General features: G+C 41.0%; 1 protein-coding gene across 1 annotated transcript; it reads left to right on the plus strand.

Moving 5' to 3' along the window:
• The first annotated feature begins 2,635 nt into the window (after nucleotides 1-2,635).
• Nucleotides 2,636-6,707, plus strand: LOC128713923 (protein lin-28 homolog). Its single transcript, XM_053808795.1, has 4 exons — nucleotides 2,636-2,732; nucleotides 6,157-6,260; nucleotides 6,322-6,497; nucleotides 6,572-6,707. The coding sequence occupies exons 1-4, from the start codon at nucleotides 2,636-2,638 to the stop codon at nucleotides 6,705-6,707; spliced, it is 513 nt and encodes a 170-aa protein (XP_053664770.1).
• The last annotated feature ends 12,302 nt before the right edge of the window (nucleotides 6,708-19,009 follow it).

Consider the following 19,009-nt stretch of genomic DNA (forward strand, 5'->3'; position numbering starts at 1 on the left):
AATGGATGACTCCTATTGCAATCCTGTCATTGAATAGATTAAGCTTGTTATAAATTACCATTTGACATTACCTTATTTTAATTCTATTCTATGTATGCTATGTTTTTTACTTGCGTTTGATATATTTCAATTTAGTTAACACACTTCGGTCGGGAATATTTATCATTTCACTGTGTATTGATTTTCTATTGTTTTTCCCCATTAGTTCAGCAATTTTATAATTAAGTATTTTAACTATCATTCATATTTCAGCTAAACGACGATTTTTTGCTTGTTTTATGGACACTACTTCAAATTAACCATTAGGTCATCATTCATCTTCGATTGCAACATCACCACCATGATCAAAACAAACACTGTCGCTTGCGAGCCAAAGCGAGCAATATCCCAAACACAAGCCGGACCATCCTCTTCGTCACGGTGTCGTGTAGTAATCTAATTTACGTACGCCTAAAACACGAAAACATCCGCCTCCGACCGGTGCATCCGTGAAAGCGATCGAAGGTATCGCAGACGACGACGAAGACGACAGCAATTCGAACGCACCGCGGAACCGGTGGAGCGGCGATTCTTCCGGGGTGTTCCCGCACTGTTTCCGGAGCAGTAGAGCAGCGCGTACCAGTGTTGGTGTGAAACGGCATCGGATCGCTCACCAAGATCTCGGCAATCAAACGGCGTGTTTGCAGCATGGTGAAGGCAGCACCACTAGCCTTGAGCTAGTGTCCGTGCGGTGTGGTGTTGTGACGCCAAAGCATTGACGCGACGAAAGCGAAAAACTCGCGACGCAATAATGTTTAACAACAAACAGTTGCCCAGTGGACCGGGGTGGGATGCTATTTTGTGGGGTTGTGGAAGATGGTCCAGGTTAGGGAAGGGGGATCGTTTAGATGCGGGTCAGTTGTGTGACGAATGAATTTCTTGGTGTGTCCATTAGAAATGCAGTGCCTTCGGGATTTAATAATGAAGTGCTGTAAGATGAAATAAAGATTAACGTTAATTAATCCATCGTCTTAATACGAAGTTATGCAATTTTTATTCAATGTTATCAATTAATTATTTAATAGTGACGGAGTCAATCGACTAGCTATTAAAGAATAATTTGGATGAACGAGACTCAATTGCAAACCATTTGGTATTTAACCTCGTCTTTATAGCATTCTTGTGCAATTTTTGACAAAAATACCAATTTTTATCTAAATTTCGAGTGGACTTGTATACTCCCAAATTCGAAACCCAATAGCTGGCTATAGAATTCTTTACGAGCGAAAAGCACTTTTAGGCAGCTTTGAAGTAGTATCAACTTGAAAGTACCCTCCCAGAAACCATCCTGGTGTGGCACACCATTTTAACACTGCACAGGCGCACTCGTCTTCAGTGACCACGACCGTTCCTGCCCTTAATTTGCTCGCCCTTTCAAACCAGCCTACCAACACTTTGGAATGCGTTCGCGTGTGTGGCGCTGCGGTGAGAATCATTGCAACATAATCTCTCCCCTGTATGCACAACGAAAACATCGAGAACCCAACGCAATCGCGCGCGTGAATGTATCCCCAAATGTCCGGTCGCCCCGATTTCTCCTTCTGGTGTGGCCCTATTCTTCCCTTCCCTCCCACACGGCATGGAATAGGGCTCGACGGGCTAGCCACGAAATGAAAATGTAAGAAAAAATGGAACGGTACCCGATAACAAAAACCGATTCTCTCGATTCAGATTCGTTTTTAGGGGTCGCAGTTCATCCTTTCGTTGCTTGCCATGTGTGTATTTTTCGGGCGGTTGAAAGCGAACGAAGATCGCGAACATTCCGTCTCGCTCACGTGCACGCACACCGCATTCAAACGGTACACCGCGCGCGCACACACCACAAGGCCGCTAGACCACGTGCTGCCATAGCCCGGCCGCGTTCGGTGGTTTGATAGTGTGTATGGATGGTTTCGGTGCACGCACAAAATAGTGCGTAGCTCGCAGGCCGTCCCTTTCGCACTACGGCACACGCACGAGTTGGCCACCGTTCGGCCGACGGACCGTATTTCCGCGAGCGACCCCGCGCGCATTCGAATTTCACGCGCCATCGTGACAACATCGGGTCGCTTTTGCGTTACGCACTCCAGCTTTCTGAAACATCTCTAACCCGCCGGACCGGGTGTTGAGGGTTGAAGTGAAAGGAGAAGAAAAAAAAGACGGGAGGCTCTGTCAGCCCTCGATTATATAGCCCCCCCATCGACGACACTCCACCGCCGGAGAGGAACGCAATGTGTTTGTGAATGAATTGTGTCCACTTTGCTGCCGTATGTGCGATAAAGCTGTGCCTGTGTGTGTGCGTTGGAGCGAGTGCGTGCGATTAGTTTGGGTGTAGTGAAGGGTGCACCCCACTAGAAAGGGGTGGCTTTGTTTACACTTTGCTGTTGGTGCATGGGAGCAGTGTGCGCGATGGTGCATTCTTGAAATTCCAACCACATACATTGACCCAGTGAAGCGACGACCACAGATACGAGCGTGGCAATGAAGAAACTGTGAGCTGTCCGTCCAGAAGGTGCACCGCTACAAGTGCTAATGTAGGACCAGTAGGCAATGCGAGACGGAAGAAACGACTTGAATTGTTTTTTTAGCGCACATAAACGGAAGTACCTGGCGGTAGATGGCGAACCCGACTGGACCTTTCCATCTGGACGATGTGCCTAACAGTGAGCATCCCTCCGAAATCACAATGACAGAGGCACAGCAAGATCGGGAAGGTAAGCCCAGAAGGTGTCACCTTCGGGATCAAGGGTCAGGAGGGTTCCGTTAATAGCGAAGGATGCTATCACGAATGGAACAAACGCAACCCTATGCGGCTAAGAGAGTCGTCTTAGCGGTAGGAAAATCTTCCCCTTCGGTACAACTGAACCCATTTCCGGCACGTGGTGCTTTTTGGTGTTGCTCTTGATATTTTTGGACTGCAACGACCCGATGCAACGGAGGTTGAGTTTACACTGCACTCGTATGTGGTGTGTCATCTCATTTCGGAAAGGTTCCCCAACGATCCGGTGGAAGATGCATTAAGGAAAAGATCGGAATTGGAAATGAGATGAAACGTCTTGGCGAGTGTGACGAGAGAAGGTTAATGTTTAAATATTGCTCATCCAATTGATCCATATTAAATAGATCAATAGACTTATGTCAATCATATCATAGCTTTGGGAGAACGCTTTGCATAATACTTCAAACCCAGTGATACGGCGACAACGAAATTTTGGAGTGCATTAATTTTTATATATTTTTTTTTATTCACTATTTCTTGTAAAAAAATAGAATGAATGAATAAGGGCGTATATTTTAAAAGGAGATATACAATCAGAAGATTGAGAAAAAGTCTTTTTTAGAATTTTTAAAATGAAAACTTTATAAATAACAAATGTAAGACCACTGCCTGGGTAATACATAAAGGCATTTAATAGAAATCCGTAGACAATTATAAACTTTTATAGGAGAAAATGCTCTATGCTACTGAGGCCAGGTTATAAACATTTATGTTTTATTTAAATAAGCATCACTTGACTTAGAAAAGGCGACATTCTTCTCATAAATAGATTAGATTTTATTTAAAGAAGCAAAAGTTCAAAATTATAGTTGGAGTAATAGTACATTGTATAAAAATTGTTGATAAAAATTTCCGTTTAATCGATTTTCTGACTTCCCAGAACATCTTAGAACTGACTAGTAAAATGCCATTTTCATTAAAACATCTTCGTACATCGAACATTATAAACGTTTTTGTATGGCGTTGCGCGCAACGAGTAAAGGGCTGAAATTTTATTCCCTGACGATGATTTGAACATTTTGTTGCGTATTCCAGAATTTTATTCTTTTTTTTTTAAACAACGTCCTAGTAGATCATGACTGTCATTTCTCACTTACTGCACTTATTTTACCACATAGCCGAATAGCCAATTCTTCTTCGATGCTTGGAACGATCCGGATGGAAATTTGTCTCGGTACTGTCGTGTGGGACTGGCACTATAGTTAGCATTGTACTGTGTTGATTGTAATTCTCCTCTTAAAGCTAGAATAAATTAGCGTTTTATTGGATTGGACGTGGTTGGATGGAGGCTACTTGTTTAAAGTTTTAGTAGCGGAATTCCTACTGTGAAATATATGTGCGAAAATCTATTTTCATCTCCTTAAGTTAAGTTGACCCCTACAATTTCAAGAGATTAAATTGAAACGCATAAGTTAAAATGATTGGAAAGGCAATAACAGCGTTTATCAGTTCGCAAAATAAGGAAACAAAGCAAAATAAGAAACCAAGGATACGTCAACAAAATCCAGTGGGTTCCAAAGTATAAAAAATCATACATGGAAGTGAATGAAACAATTCAATACACCAATAATATAATTTTAGTAACAAAACATAAATCAGGCTCTCACTGCTGCTGCTCTAATTAAATATTCCAATAACACAAAAATATTATAAAAAATCTTAGTTATGTATAATGAGACTTTACCTTCCAATCCAAATGTCATTATTCACAGTGCTATTGCATTTTGTTGAGTGGTTTGCATGCTTTATGTTACAATTGTCACATGGAAAACGCATATTCCACTAATAAACCGATTATTCTTGGAATTTATGAAAATCCATATTTTTTGCCTCTAGTTTCGATAACAATAAATCACAATTAATTGCATGTTATGCTCTTATTTTCGTCCAGGAAATAAATTAACCTCGCGGACATACGATACGCCTCGATCATTACCGACAAAGATGCAAAACTAAACAGCCATTCTTTTCACATTATTCCTTGTGTTATTGTTGTGCACATTCTTGCCATTTCATCCAACAAAAAAAAAAACCCCTTCGCTTACAAAAGTGTATCCTTTTCCGAAACATAAACAGCCCGTTTCGTCTTAAAAATCCTGTTTATGACATGACGCGCGTGGAAAAGAAGAGAAAGCCATTGGTGCGCTGTCCAGCGTAATTGTAACGATTCCGCTGTTACATAAAAAAGACCCCAAACCTGAAGCGATACAATTGTGACCTCATTTAAATAATCCTTTATTAGGAAAATTAGAAACCTGTCCCCGGCAGGAAGATGTGAGCCTTCTTTCGAACCGCGAAAAATGGACCCGTACAAAAAAAAAGCAGGTTACATCGGCCACGAGGTGAAAATCCTTCCCTGTCAGGGTGCTGTTGTGTTTGAGTTCCAAGGCAGGGGCTTACTTTTAAAATTTATGGACCCATCCCGTCAGTACGGACAAGTTGCTGTACGGCAGTCTTACGAAGTATAAATCGAAAAGTGAAGTTTTCTTCCTTGCACTGGAAGGAACTCCCTTTCTTTCGTTTCGTTCGTTGTAACAGGGCCGGCGCACGTTCGGTCGCGTACACGATCGGACTAATGTGTTTCTAATCATAATTTATTCACATGCTTGTAAACAGGCTCAGTTGGATGTTTTTCTTCGGCATCGTGGCAAAATTAGACTAATAAGCGATGGCGAAAGGAAAGGAGGAAACCGACGACGTCCCGGCGAACAAAGCAAGAAATCAGTTTCATGGTGGAAGATGAACCGGTTTTTTGCGTGTAATTTTTTTACGCTTTTGCAAGTCTCATTTCCCGGTTCGTTGATGAACTAAAGAACAGTGACATTGGACAAAACGAGTTAGAAGATGTTGTTTTCTATGCGCATCTTTTTTTTCTTGGCAAGGATCCTAGGGCAAAAAAACGAAGACGAGATCTCGACAAGAGATTGCTGCCTGTCATAAATGACGTGGTTTTCATGGAATTCAGCCCAACAGTACCGTTAGTGCGAAGAATTTCGGGACAGCAAACGATGACGAAGGATCTATTTCACATCTTGATCCTTACTTATGCTTCTCTGTATGTGTGTTCTTCGCTGTAAAGCGGGAGCATTGTACTACGGCGTTGGTAAATGCAAATTTGAGCACGTGAGATATGTCCAGCTGGAAGAATCGTAATGAGATTTTTTTAACTGGAAATCCCCCTGTTGAAGGTCTATGGAATGGCCTGTAAAAACAGCTCCGAACGGGTTGACATTAATCTGCGATTTTGTGACCTCTGGGCGATCGACTTTAAACAGATGCCGTAAATGTCCTTCTCAAAACTGTAAATCTGTGTTCGACAACTCTTATATTAATCTTTCCCCTTGCTTTTACCTTTGCAGAGCAGGTAGGACCGCGCAGAGGACGGTGCAAATGGTTTAACGTCGTGAAAGGCTGGGGCTTCATAACGCCGGACGACGGTGGACAGGAAGTGTTTGTGCATCAGGTAATATAGAGGAATCATGTGCCTTGCATAACGTAATATGTGTCCGCGTAATGTATTCCAGAGTGTCATACAGATGGGTGGGTTTCGTTCGCTCGGTGAAAACGAAGAAGTTGAGTTCGAGTCTAAGCTCACGTCGAAAGGATACGAAGCGACCCGCGTCTATGGACCCTCACATGCGGAGTGCAAGGGAAGCGACTTTCGGCCATACAGCAAAAAGCGAAGGTTCCGAAAAGTGAGGTAAATGTCGTGTTTGCACTTCAATCGTCTTCCTTCACTCATTTTACACAATTGTACACATTTCCTTCCGCTAGGTGCTACAATTGTGGGGAGTTTGCAAACCACATAGCCTCCAAGTGTGCGTTAGGACCACTGCCAAAGCGCTGCCATAATTGTCGAAGCGAAGACCACCTAATAGCGGACTGTCCGACGAAACCGCCCCCAAAATGATTCTTCCCAGGAAGCGATGCATTTCGTTGCTTTTAGTACAGATAAACAATTAGTTTTGTATGACCAAAATCCTTTTATTCTTAAAATAGTTATACATAGATATAGATGACAGTGAAATGATTGGAAAGTAAGTAATAAAAATGATTTGTAATAAGTAAAAAGGACTGTTTGGTTTTACCGTATTTATGTTTTTTTATGCTTAACAACCTCTGCTATCAAATCTAAAGTCGCTGTAATCGTTTATAACTTTCGGGCCTGTGTCTTGAACTGTAATACTTGCTGGACAAATTTTACCTATTTTGAGGTTTTAAGAGTAGAATTATAATATGAAGCCCAGTTTAAAGATACATTTAATCACTTAAATTGTTAAAAAATGTCGTATCAATATTTGGTTGAAGCATTTTAACTCGTCACACCTTAGTTACAAAGTTGTATTCGATTTTTTTTCCTTGTACATTCCACCTTATTGTTACGAATATGATCTGGCAGAAAGAGTAATAAAGTAAACCAATTATTTGTATACATTATTCGAACATTTTATTCGAAGGCTGATAATTACTGGTTGGCGCGCCGCAGTGGTGAGAAACCGAACTACAATAGCGTGAGAAACTTCTCATCCTTGCCACCGGTGGCGCTAAAGGCATTTATTTGAGTTTCCATCCAGTAAACATAGATGTCGCTCTTGTGCGAATCTTTGAAATGTGCGTTTTAGATCGGTTTAGATCTTAGGTTCAGGAGGTTTAGACAGCTTTTTAGAACAAAGCTGTAAATTGCCAAAATAATAAATTGGATACGTAAATTCAATTTAATTGTTTATTGTATTAATTTATTTATTAATATTGTAATAATATTGTATTTTATATTCAAAGATGTTCGCCAACTTAACAATTTAAAAAATTCTGCTTGAATAAGTAACACTCAGTTTTAATGTTGTTATACAAATTAACTCCCGACAATACGGAAAAACGTCGCTTTTCTCGAAATTGTTACAATTTCTAGCTAAGACCTTTAAACATTATACAACAAACTCCAATATCTTCATTCATACATGAAAAATATGTTAAATTAACTTAAGAAAAGAAAACTCTATATCTTTATCTATGCGGCCAACTACTATTTGTTGGGAATATCTAATATAAAGCACAAACTTAAGAATCCGATACAGCAGTACACAATGGATAAAGCTGCATCCCAAGTTCTTATCGTTCTCTGGGAATATTACAACAAGTTTTCCATTTCCTTACTCTCAGATATCAACACTCTCATATATCAGCAATTTTGCTCAAATGCATGCAAATGCATAACCTTTTTTTTTTAATTTTTAAAATTTTTGGATGGGATTGAGCATTTTGAATCTATGATAAATGGATTGAGTATATGGATTGAATCGAATTTTCGATGAAGATCCACAATAAAAGTGCCAAAGAGTCGTATGAAACGTACGTAGGAAACGATAAGCCTATTTAAGACATAACATGTAAAGTATAAAAATATGAACAGATTGAATTATTGATATGCCTTTACAAAAGAATTCGAAAAAAAATTTCGAATGTGCAATGAAACATAACTAGAATTGGAATGTTTAGAATTATCACCTTAAAGCAATTCTATAGTTACAGTTTCATGAATTAAATAGTGCATAGTTTAATCGCACAGATAAAACAGACCGCCGTTTCGTGCACATATGCCCTGAACCCTTCATATACTTTAGGTTTACTCACTTACTCTGAACTGACGAAGCTATCCTGCTTTAAATTCCGTAGAAAATAACGACCCAGCGGAAGTAACGGGGTTTTCATTACGGTAATGTGTCACTTTCGGGGACATTTTTGGACTACCCGTACCGATCATCGATATGGCTCGACCTGTTCCAATCACCATGATGAAGTGGGTTTGATGCGAGCTAGAAGTGGCATCCGTCCCCTCTACTCGTTAAGATGGTTGGATGGTAGAATAAGCGAATTGCTTAAGGACCTCTTAGCGTCGTTTAGACTGTGTAAACTGTGGAAGAGAAACTTGACGATACTCACGATTGCCTTGTTTGCGAGTCGAATGGTGAGGTTATTTAACGATTAGTTAAAGGTTTGCCCTGCCACTCAGATCTAGTTGCAATATTTTGTGAAATTTTTACGATTTGAATGCGTTATTCACATTTGGTGACTTCAAAGCACAATGTTTAGATAAAAGATATATTTTTAATCTACCAAATATTTATAAGGCAGTACAAATAAAATGTGTGGATCTCATTGGACAATCAAGAGCCTGCTTTGAACACTCCTAATAATCAAACATTATAAAACCTTTTAATTCTCGATGCCGACAGGAAAAAAAAACAACCATTTCCCGAAGCACAGGTGACACCTTTCAGAGCTTAATAATAAATTTAGTTTGAGTTTTTTACCCAGGATGCAGCAACCATAAAATCCATCTCGCAAGGGACTCCGATGAATGAACACCGTACGCGATGGTTCCCTCCCACCTCTGTGGGGTGGGACCACTTACCCCCCGAGCAGTCATAATTTTATCTCCAATTTATTATCCACGCTTTTCCTTAAGATATACCACCGTGTGGAAGTGTTGGTTGGTGTGTGCCCGAACACTTCAAACAAAGCAGCAAAAAAAAAAAAACAACAACAACGTACGATAAGCACGTTAGCGCGGAAAAGCATAAGAGAACGAGAGCATAAGGGGGGAAACCCCCGAAGGAAGGAAGAGAAAGTGATTCCGTTGTTCCTGCTTGTTACATTCTTCCACACGGCTTGGTTTGTGGTTTACTGATCGATTCATGATTCCTTTTTGGAAAGGAAGCCAAGGAAAGGGCAAGGGATGGAGGTTTCTATTCGATCCTTCACCCTTATCATTATCCTTCCGTTACGACCCTTTTGTGTATATGTGCTCACGCTCAAAGTTGTGTTTCTTCTTTCGCTTTTTGTGTCATTTCTAGTGGGTGCTTGGTGTATCTCTCACTCTTTCTACGCTCACGCTTTCTCTCTCTCTCACACACACACACTCATACACTCTATGTTATCCAAATTTTGTAATATCCCATTGTGGTGATATTGAAGCATCCCGTTAACTCACGATGACACCCAATTGGATGGTTTTGCGTAAGGCGCAAAGATGAAGTGATGCATCTTAGGAGGCGTTTGGGAAGAATAATTTGCTTTTGAACGACCTTCCCGCACACTGAACCGTACTAGTGACACCGGAACGTTGCTGACAGGGATACGGATACGGTGCAAGGGAGAAACGAAAGGCTTTTTCTCTGGCCAAGAATGTGTCAACGTTGATGGGATGGAAATCTTTGGACGGTTTGTAATGAGGGAGAATGCAGTAAAATCAGAACCATTATAGAATATCTTGAACATGACATGGTCGTTCAGTTCGTTCACTTGGGACAACTTTGAATTGTTTCTGTAATTTGAACATATTTTGTTTCTGTCTAAATTTTCGATTGAAAACTATATCTACCAAACGTTCAAATCGGGTTTCGTCGGAAGTTGGAAATTTATTTGAAGTATCGATTAAAGTATGTGTGATTTTTGGACCATTGGGAGCGGGTTCATCTGGGTTGTAAGTATACTTAAAATAATTAATATTCACTCACGTATTTATACTAATTCAATCTTTTCGTTTGGCTGCGAGACATTTCCTCCTATCGCTATTAAGCTGCAGCAAATTGCGGGTGGAATCGTTACAAATTGTATTTCTTTTGGGATGTTCTAACCTTTCCTCTGGTGATCATTTATCTTATGTCGGATTATGTACGATGGCCCAACTACCTCGGATATTATAGAATTATAAGCTCCAATAATTGTTGTGATTTTATGATACTTATCCTATGTTTATAATTGCTCCTCTAATTGATGTGTTCGTTGTTTACCAGATTATTGAATGTCATAAAAGGATTTTTTTAGATTTATTTCCAATGTGCTCATGTATGAACGGCTGATTATCTAGCTTCAGATAAAAAATAATCTCTAAGAAAACCAACCAGCCACGAGAACGATATATGATTCGATCATCAGTCGTCATAGCACAATACCAATGGCAACTTAAACTCGGAAGAAGTTACGTTAAAATGTTTAAAATTTTTAACTCGGAGTGAAAAATACTATTAACTTCATATCAGCTGTAATGTAAACCAATTTATATGCATTTGGTTTGGTTTACAATTATTAAGTCAATATATCGAAATACAGTGCTTTTAAATTTATAAATTTTGCTTAAATTAAAAATACTTGCAATTTATACAAATTTCAATATAGTTCGTTATTATATAGTTCGAGTTTGTATGGGATGTAGGTATCGTTTTTTTACATTTAAGTCTTTGTAAAAATCGTTGTCTGCACCATATCGTCTTGAAGTATTGAACAAATGGTGCAATAAAATCCGTTCTTATCCTGAGCTTTCCTGAGCTCCTCAGTGTACTATTCCTCTTAACAAAAGAAGTACTAGTACAGCTGATGGGCTTAGGGTGTAAAGTTGCTATTCTGTATTAAAAATTAATTAAATAAGTATGAAAATAGGTGACAGATTATTCAGAAACTATCTGAATAGGTTCGAAAAATAAAACGAAATGTTTTTACAAAAAAAAAGTATCTGAAAAGGTGAACAAAAACTCCGTTGAATTAAAGCAAATTCGTTAATTTAAACCATTCGTACTTCTATACTAGTTAACAAAAAAAGAATAACTGACAAAAAAATCAGAAGCCCAGAAGAATGCATGCGGGCCTCGAACGGAATAACACCAGGCGGTGTAATACCGGGCGTGCAAACCAGTGAAAGCTTCGTCAAAGCACCCATGATCGGGATCAAAGGCCTCCCCGTTTTGTAGTGTGCGGCTCCATCCTCATGCCGACCAGCCAGGACAGGCACGGTTCAGGCCCGTTTCACTGCAGTCGCCCATACCAGATTCTGCCGTGGAATTCGTCCGTTTGAAAGTTTCCATTCTGCGAAATATGTCTACTATGCCGAGATCGCTCGATGTTCTGCGTGTTTCTGCACGCTGCCGGCCGTGACGCACCCACCGTTCCGATGGTTTTTGCTATCCGGCCGGAAATGCGGGACCACCCGAGGCACGAGATTGGGTTTAAAAGTATTCGGATTCGTGGGTGGTGGTGGTGACGGTGGCTGGCAGGTGTTATGTAATTGAGAGTAAGTGGATGGTAAAGAATTTGAAAACGAGAAAAATTGAAGGTCGTTAATTCGTTGCATAACGCGAATGGGCCAACTGCTGGTGACTGATGCACTTACATCGAACAGTAGCGCTGTAATAAGATATTCATCGGTTAGAGTAAATGGGATTTAATTTTGTTACAAGAATAACCTTTTATTTATACTTTTCATGAAATTAGCCCAAAAAAACAACAATAAATGTATATTATATTTCAACACCATTCAAACTTCTACAAAGTACCGGGCGTCCGCTTTGCTTAACCCACGCAAAACAGTTGACCTTTACTTGCTAGCTACCGCTAGCGAAAACAACATCGTAAAAGCACAGCGTACAGCTATCCTGAAGCTGAATTATGATCGAAAGCAAACGCCATGAAACGTGATGATACATCCTAGCGTCTTCATTCCCGTGATACGAATGCACCAATAAACGCAGTTGACGTTCATGTGTACGCGCGGAAACACATATAAAAAAAAATCGTTGGTGTGTGTGTTTTGATTTTTTCCTTTTGCAATAGAAAGAAAACTCTCCGACCGAACCGAAAGTCAGCCGCACCCGTCGAATAACCTACATACGGACACCGTAGTAGCAAACAGCGAAGGAATGGGGCGAGGAATACGATACGGTGGTCGATTTTCCCTGGTATCCGATTTCGGCATTACATCGTATCCCGAAAGACAATCTCGCAGAGAGTGGATCGCTTCACCTGCTGCCGGAGCAGGCACAACAATTCGGGGAAAAAAATGGATGCGTTTTCGGGTACGCGGTATGATAAAAGAGTCCGCGTGATAATAGACAACCGAGGCATCCGTGCTCGCGCTCTCACGACAACCGGCCGGAGTTCGGTTCGGGCTCGGACGACGAACGGTGCTGTCGGTGCGAGCACGAAACTAAATAAATAAAACTATTTTTACTCTCACCGTGGATGGACGCACCCAACGGCCGCAGCAGCAGTCAGCAGCAGCACTACTGGCAGCACCATCAGCAGTTAGAAGCGGACACGCTGTGACTTCGGTGTGTACCATCCGGTGCTGCTCAGTGCTGTGCAGTGTGTCTGTGTGTGTATGTGTGCGCGCGCGCGTACCATTGTGCGAAAGGGTATCTAAAGGCAAGTGTGTTTTTTTGTACGCGGAAACCAATGGTTCTAGTAGGCGGTGTACTTTCCCTTCATCTGTCACAGCATATCTTAACTGGCCGTCAAAAGGGAAGAGACAACCGCGTAGATGAAAAAAACGTGTATCTTTGCGTGTGTTTTGTTGGTGTTGTGGCAAAGAATCGTAATCCTCGCATGATTACAACAACAGCAACAACAGCAAATGGTGGCATATATTTGAAAATGAAATCGAGAGAGCATCAACGTGTGTTTGTTTGTGTGTGTGTGTGTGTGTGTGTGTGTGTGTGTGTGTGTGTGTGTGTGTGTATGTGTGCCGAAGGCTATGCTAAAGTGAGTGTCGATGCCGTGCCGTGGAACTTCCGGTGCCTGTGACCCGCCCAAAACGTGAAGAGAAGCATAAACCCCTGTGTGTGAGACCAAATAAAAAAAAACCAACCCTTCCCCGAAAGAAGCGAACACCGCGGCCACATACTGACGGGATTTTTGGGGATTGTCGAAGCCTTCGATGTACTGCCGCTTGGTGTGGTTTTACTGGCGGCCAAATCCAGCTGTTGATATAACACGTCATTAGACGTGAACTTGCATCCTGGTGGGCGGTGGCTTTTGGTGATCACTTTAGTAAGCCGTCGTTGGAATTCTGGAACTGTTTGTGAGGATGCCTTGAAGTTTGAGCAAGAAATTGTTGTAAAGATGGAGTCACGGTAATATCCTGACAGGTATACTTTATAATACATCACCATGATGATGATGTACCGTGTAACTGGAAAAGTTAGACAACTTAATCAAAAATTTTAAAACACTTTGAAGAATCCTTGAGGAAAATATTTAAGGAATATTCAGTGGATTATTTCGTTCATTCTTGGGAATTGAAGATTCATTCAATATTGCGACAATGAAGCAGAATTATAAATTTCCACCCAAAATCGTCTTCTCCCGTGTGCACTATTTTTTGGACATTTTCCAAACGCGTTTCGCTGTATCGTGCCGTGATCTGAACCGGAAACCAGCGGAACGACCACCTGGTTACCCTGAAAGGGATGGGCCACGCGCGCATTGCTACTAAGCGAAACCATGCTCGCTTGCTTTACGTCTCAAGAAAACCCTCCTCGTCTATCGCTTGCGGTGCGTGAGAGTGTACCGTGCATGCGAGAGATCGCGAGATCAGAGATGAGAAAACAAACCTGACATCTTCCGATGGGAAGCATAGGGTATATGTGGGGAGGGGGATGTGGGAAGTTGGTGAGACGGGTTTTAGTGACAGTAAGCGACGACAGCCAGCATCATGACCGATGACGACACAACGGGGGTCGGGAAATTCCTTCTGCTCACCAGAGAACGAGAGAAACAGAGAGAAAGAGAGAGAGGAAGCACAAACATTCTAGAAGGCGAGTGAGAGAGCGCTATGTGTACGTGTGCGTGCGTGTGTGTGTGTGCGGAGTTGAGAAGATGGTTTTTGAGGGAGATGAGAAAATTACATAATATTTTCGTCCTAATTGACAATTGTTATAAATTATACAGTGCTACACTTCGCTTTATCGTCGGAACGGAAATAGAGCACCAGGAAGCGGGGCGTGCCGTGGTGCGTTGTGAGGAAAGCAAAACTGGAAACCGGGAAAAAGCTGGTGGTGGCCACCGTGCCAGGTGTATGCAAACAGGTGGGGCAGCAATTTGCAAACCCGCAAGAACATCGCACACGGGAGTTTGGGGCCTCGTTCGTTGCAGCAGGCGCGTCAATGCAAAGATGGTTTTTGTTACGATTCTTTAAGCACACCACAATTTTGGGTGTGTGTAACGTTGGTAACGCACGCTTTCAAAGGTGTTTGTGTGAACGTGTGTGTGTGTTGTTACCATTCAGGGAGGGCAATCTAGTAGTGAATGTGTTTTCCGTTTTCCTCGGGTGGGTTTTGTAAAGAAATTTAGTGACGTATTGTAATGTGATTTGAATCCTTTCCCCCCCAAAATGGCAGATAATTGTTGAGTGAATAGTTCTGTGAATTAAGGGTGAGTGTGCATATCTGTGTATGTGTTTATGAGTTTGTACGGCTAACATAAAAAAACCCCTGTAGAGCCCAGGAGCGCAGGGTTGCAAAACGCGGAAGTGTCCTAGCACGCGTTAAGGTGCGTCCGGGGGAAGGAAAAATCCCCAGCACAAACAACTTCCAACAAATAAATCCTAAATCCAGCAGGATAAGGCCTCACGTACACACACAAAAAAGTGATAGAAAACCCCTGACAGCGACAAAGGAAGGTCGCCAGGAAGCCTCCACTGAGTGTCTCCGGGGTTTGATAGTGTCATCGGAGATATTTACCAGCGGAAGGCATTTGACGTCGGGCAATAAGGCAATCGGTCCAATAATCCAATTAACATACCCGGTCGCTAATATCGAATATTGCCTCGTTCGAGGAAATACAATCACACAAAAGCAGACGACAAAACAACAACAGCAGCAGCCACACATCGGAGGCCTTCATCCTGTCACCACCATCCCGGTACGATCAACTCGATTCGATTTTCATTCGCGTAACGGACGGGAACCGTAGAGGTGAGTGGTGCCATTCGGTCTGTGTCTGTGTGCTACACCGCTCCACTGTTTTTGCCTACCTTTTTTATGCTTCTGTTCTTATTCCACACACACTCTCTCTCTCTCTGCGATTGTTATTTGTTACTTTGCAGCTTATGGGAATGGTGAGGTTTTATGGGTACGGCTAGGACGATTAGGACTGCATTAGGATTCGATTTCCACCCATTACCCCGGCAAACGCCCGGGCTATCGGGTCAACATCCTACAATGGTGACGTCATGGGGGGTGGTGGAGGTACAACCCGCAGTACGACTCTCCATTCGTCTCCAGCTCATGTGTAGGTGGGGTTGAAGTAGGCGAGAACACGAACGAGAACCGCATTAGCATTCAGGATGTCGTTCGCGTTCTAGCAATGAGAGATACTTTCCTATTGACCGGTGGTGGTGTGTACATTAAACTTTATTGCCCATTTTGCTTTTTCCCTCGATGTGGAGAGGGAAAGGAGAGGAAGGACAACAGGCCGAGAGGGTGTTGAGACTACATAATCAAGCAGGCATCAGTAGATACGATCGGTGGAAAGTCAGGAAAAGCAAACATACATCTCGCAGAGTGGCGTAACGATCGGGTTATCATGGCAAGGAAATGGAGAATGACAACCAAAGCGGAACATCAAAAATCAAAGAATCTCATCGGTAAACCATTGAGCATGTTTAAGCAAACCATACGGGCATGCATGAACAGCGCATTGGATAACAAAAACAATGGGAAGGAAGTTTGCGCTTGCATTTAAATTTCAGATTCACTATGGCTTTATCACATTCTTGCAATGTAATTATTATAAGTGAGCCATCGATTGGTCGTTTTAGTTTAGTTTACAAAGTCTCAAACAGTGTAGCAAGCAGGTCTCAAACTCTAGAAGCAAACACGTTCATATTTAGGGTTAAGCCATTGGTCAAGTTTTTACTTTTCATTACAAAGTTAAAATCTTAAGTCGGCATAATCAAATCATCCAGGTTTCAGATTATATAATTCCGTAGAGATTCGTAAAGGTCTCAGACATTAAGGATGATATTAGATAACGCGCGGCCGGTGGTGTTTTGGTAGCGGCGCCGGCCTTCACACGATAGGACCGGTCCAAAATCCCATCCGGACCTATCCCCCGTTTACAAAGGACTGACTATCCGGCTACGTGGTAAAATTAAGTCAATTAAGTGAGAAATTGCAGGCATGAGCTAGAAGGTCGTAGTGCTAAAAGGAAACAGATTAGATATTATTTTTGTGGAACCTTGATTAGAGGAAAATCAATTAAAGTTTAAATACGTTTCCTAGAAATCACTTTATTTATAACAATTTTCAAATACAATATTCAATTGTTCCTAAACTATAGCTTTATAAATATAGCAATTTATTCAAGCCGAAACGCATGTTTCGGCGAACCTCAAGAGTATGTTGATGCTAGGCAGTATTAGTTTTTATTTAAAAGATTGTATTAAACTTATTGAATTTGCTTTCTTCTGTTTACCGTAACTTATACGCTGATAACGGATAAGCTTTAAAACATCAAAAGGCACATAAAAACTGGTGGAAAGTATGATCTGGCTCACTAGCAGCTTTCAAACGAACAAACAATGAATGATGAAGTCAGCATGTGGCGCGGCTCATTGTTGTATCACAGTCGGCCAAGCTTTCATTTACGTTTGTTTGTGAAACCAAACAAAGCTATTGACCTCAAATCAACAATCTGTATCATATGATATCGGATAACGGAGAGTGAAAATGCTCCTGCTACTACAGAGTTGGTAAAAGTTCCAGGTTGATGAAGAAATGTTGCAGCAATAGGAATATTTGTCGAACAAAATGACGAATGTCTTCAGATTCCCTTCTAAATAGCATGTATCACAAACCGCTACATCTTTTAAACGAAATAATTTTTACTTTAAATTTGCAATTTCGCGGTTGTAAGGTGACCTTTACGGATACTTTAAATACAAACTTTGATCAGACAATTCTCATCAAATTCCATTTAATAACACGTGTGAAAAAGGGATGTCCTTATACTTGTTTCCAGAAGTGTCCAATCAAGCATCAAGCAGAAATCAAAATCCAGCATAAAAACGATTCTTCAACAATAAACGCTCCTGTTCACTCATATTTTTTTTATCTCTTATCAATTGTATGAGTTCAGTTGGGTTTGTTTTGTACAAAACGTCAGTTGGTACTACAAAGTTGGATGATTTATACGATTCTAAACAATGGATTTTGATTTTTTTTATTGTATTTTTGTATGTTTTTACGTACTCTTTATCGTGTACGCGTATTGTGGAAACAACATCTATTAATTTTATTTTAAAAAGCCTTAAAAATTCACGCCTTTCATTGTGTTTCTCCCTATTAATACTTTTAATCCATTGTTTCAAATCCACCGAAATAATCCTTGAAAACCGGTTCTTGAAAATCGTTTGTACAGTAATCATCAATAAAAGTGAGAAAGCAACAAAATTTCGCTTTTTCAGATAATGATTTTCGGTTATTAATCTACCGTATTCAAATCGTTGACTTCGAATCTATCTGCCAATAATTTTTTTTAGATTATTCTTGCTTACAATCTCATTATTGTGTATTCCAATAACTCTTGCCAGCTCATTGCAATATATAAGTTAGTTAGTTAGTTAATTAAGTATTTCTTGCTTGTTTCGCAATTCCTTGATGTCACATCACACTTGAAACTTAGAGTGAAGGGTTTGTTTAATAGTCCTTCCGCAATGATTCAATGTTTGCTTTAGCATAACCGGGTGTTGAAATTTTATAATGAGTGTTTAGACTCGATAATGTGAGAAAAATCATTTACAAAACAGAACTCTCGTGCAGTTAAAAGGTCTTTACCGAACTATGTTACATCTAGAGAAACATTAAATTGACCTAAATTAACCAAATTACCTGCAATTTATAAGATACAGATCAATATTCTATAACACATGCAAATATTTCTCCATATGGCGTTCACGATGAATTGGTAGCATATGCCGACGAGAAACCATTACAAAAGTGAAAACAATCGGTAGATAAGCTCTGATAGTGCATTTGAAGAAATTCTAGTGAAACAAGACGCTCTTTGCTGCGGATAAAACGAACCACACTCTATGTAGTTCATCATTGGTGGGCAAAGAATACCAACCTCCAGATGGTATTCACCCTTCCATCCCACTCGGCTGCTGCCGATCATTCATCCCTTGTACGAGCCACATCATCACAAATAATACTCATCAACCACAATGGTCACGGTTGGTATGAACTACAAACGGAATGCATCTATCACTCAATCAAGAGAGGTCCAGAGTCCATCAAATGGACAAATGCGCATCCTTCCACGGACCACCGGACCTGCAGTGCAGGAGCTGTAGTTTGTCAAGCCCCCGGTGTGATGGCTGGTGATGGGCTTTTGGTGATCATGCGAGTCGGTTCAGCTAATTAGAATGCTCGTTCGCAG

The sequence above is a fragment of the Anopheles marshallii genome, chromosome 3 (assembly GCF_943734725.1).
Source record: "Anopheles marshallii chromosome 3, idAnoMarsDA_429_01, whole genome shotgun sequence".
Classification (NCBI taxonomy): Eukaryota; Metazoa; Arthropoda; class Insecta; order Diptera; family Culicidae; genus Anopheles; species Anopheles marshallii.

What these genes read in the sequence shown, in the direction of transcription:
- LOC128713923 (XM_053808795.1), top strand. Translation starts at nt 2,636, where the DNA reads ATGGCGAACCCGACTGGACCTTTCCATCTGGACGATGTGCCTAACAGT. An exon ending in GGCACAGCAAGATCGGGAAG is followed by an intron (nt 2,733 to 6,156) that starts GTAAGCCCAGAA and finishes TTACCTTTGCAG; the next exon opens with AGCAGGTAGGACCGCGCAGA. An exon ending in CGAAGGTTCCGAAAAGTGAG is followed by an intron (nt 6,498 to 6,571) that starts GTAAATGTCGTG and finishes TCCTTCCGCTAG; the next exon opens with GTGCTACAATTGTGGGGAGT.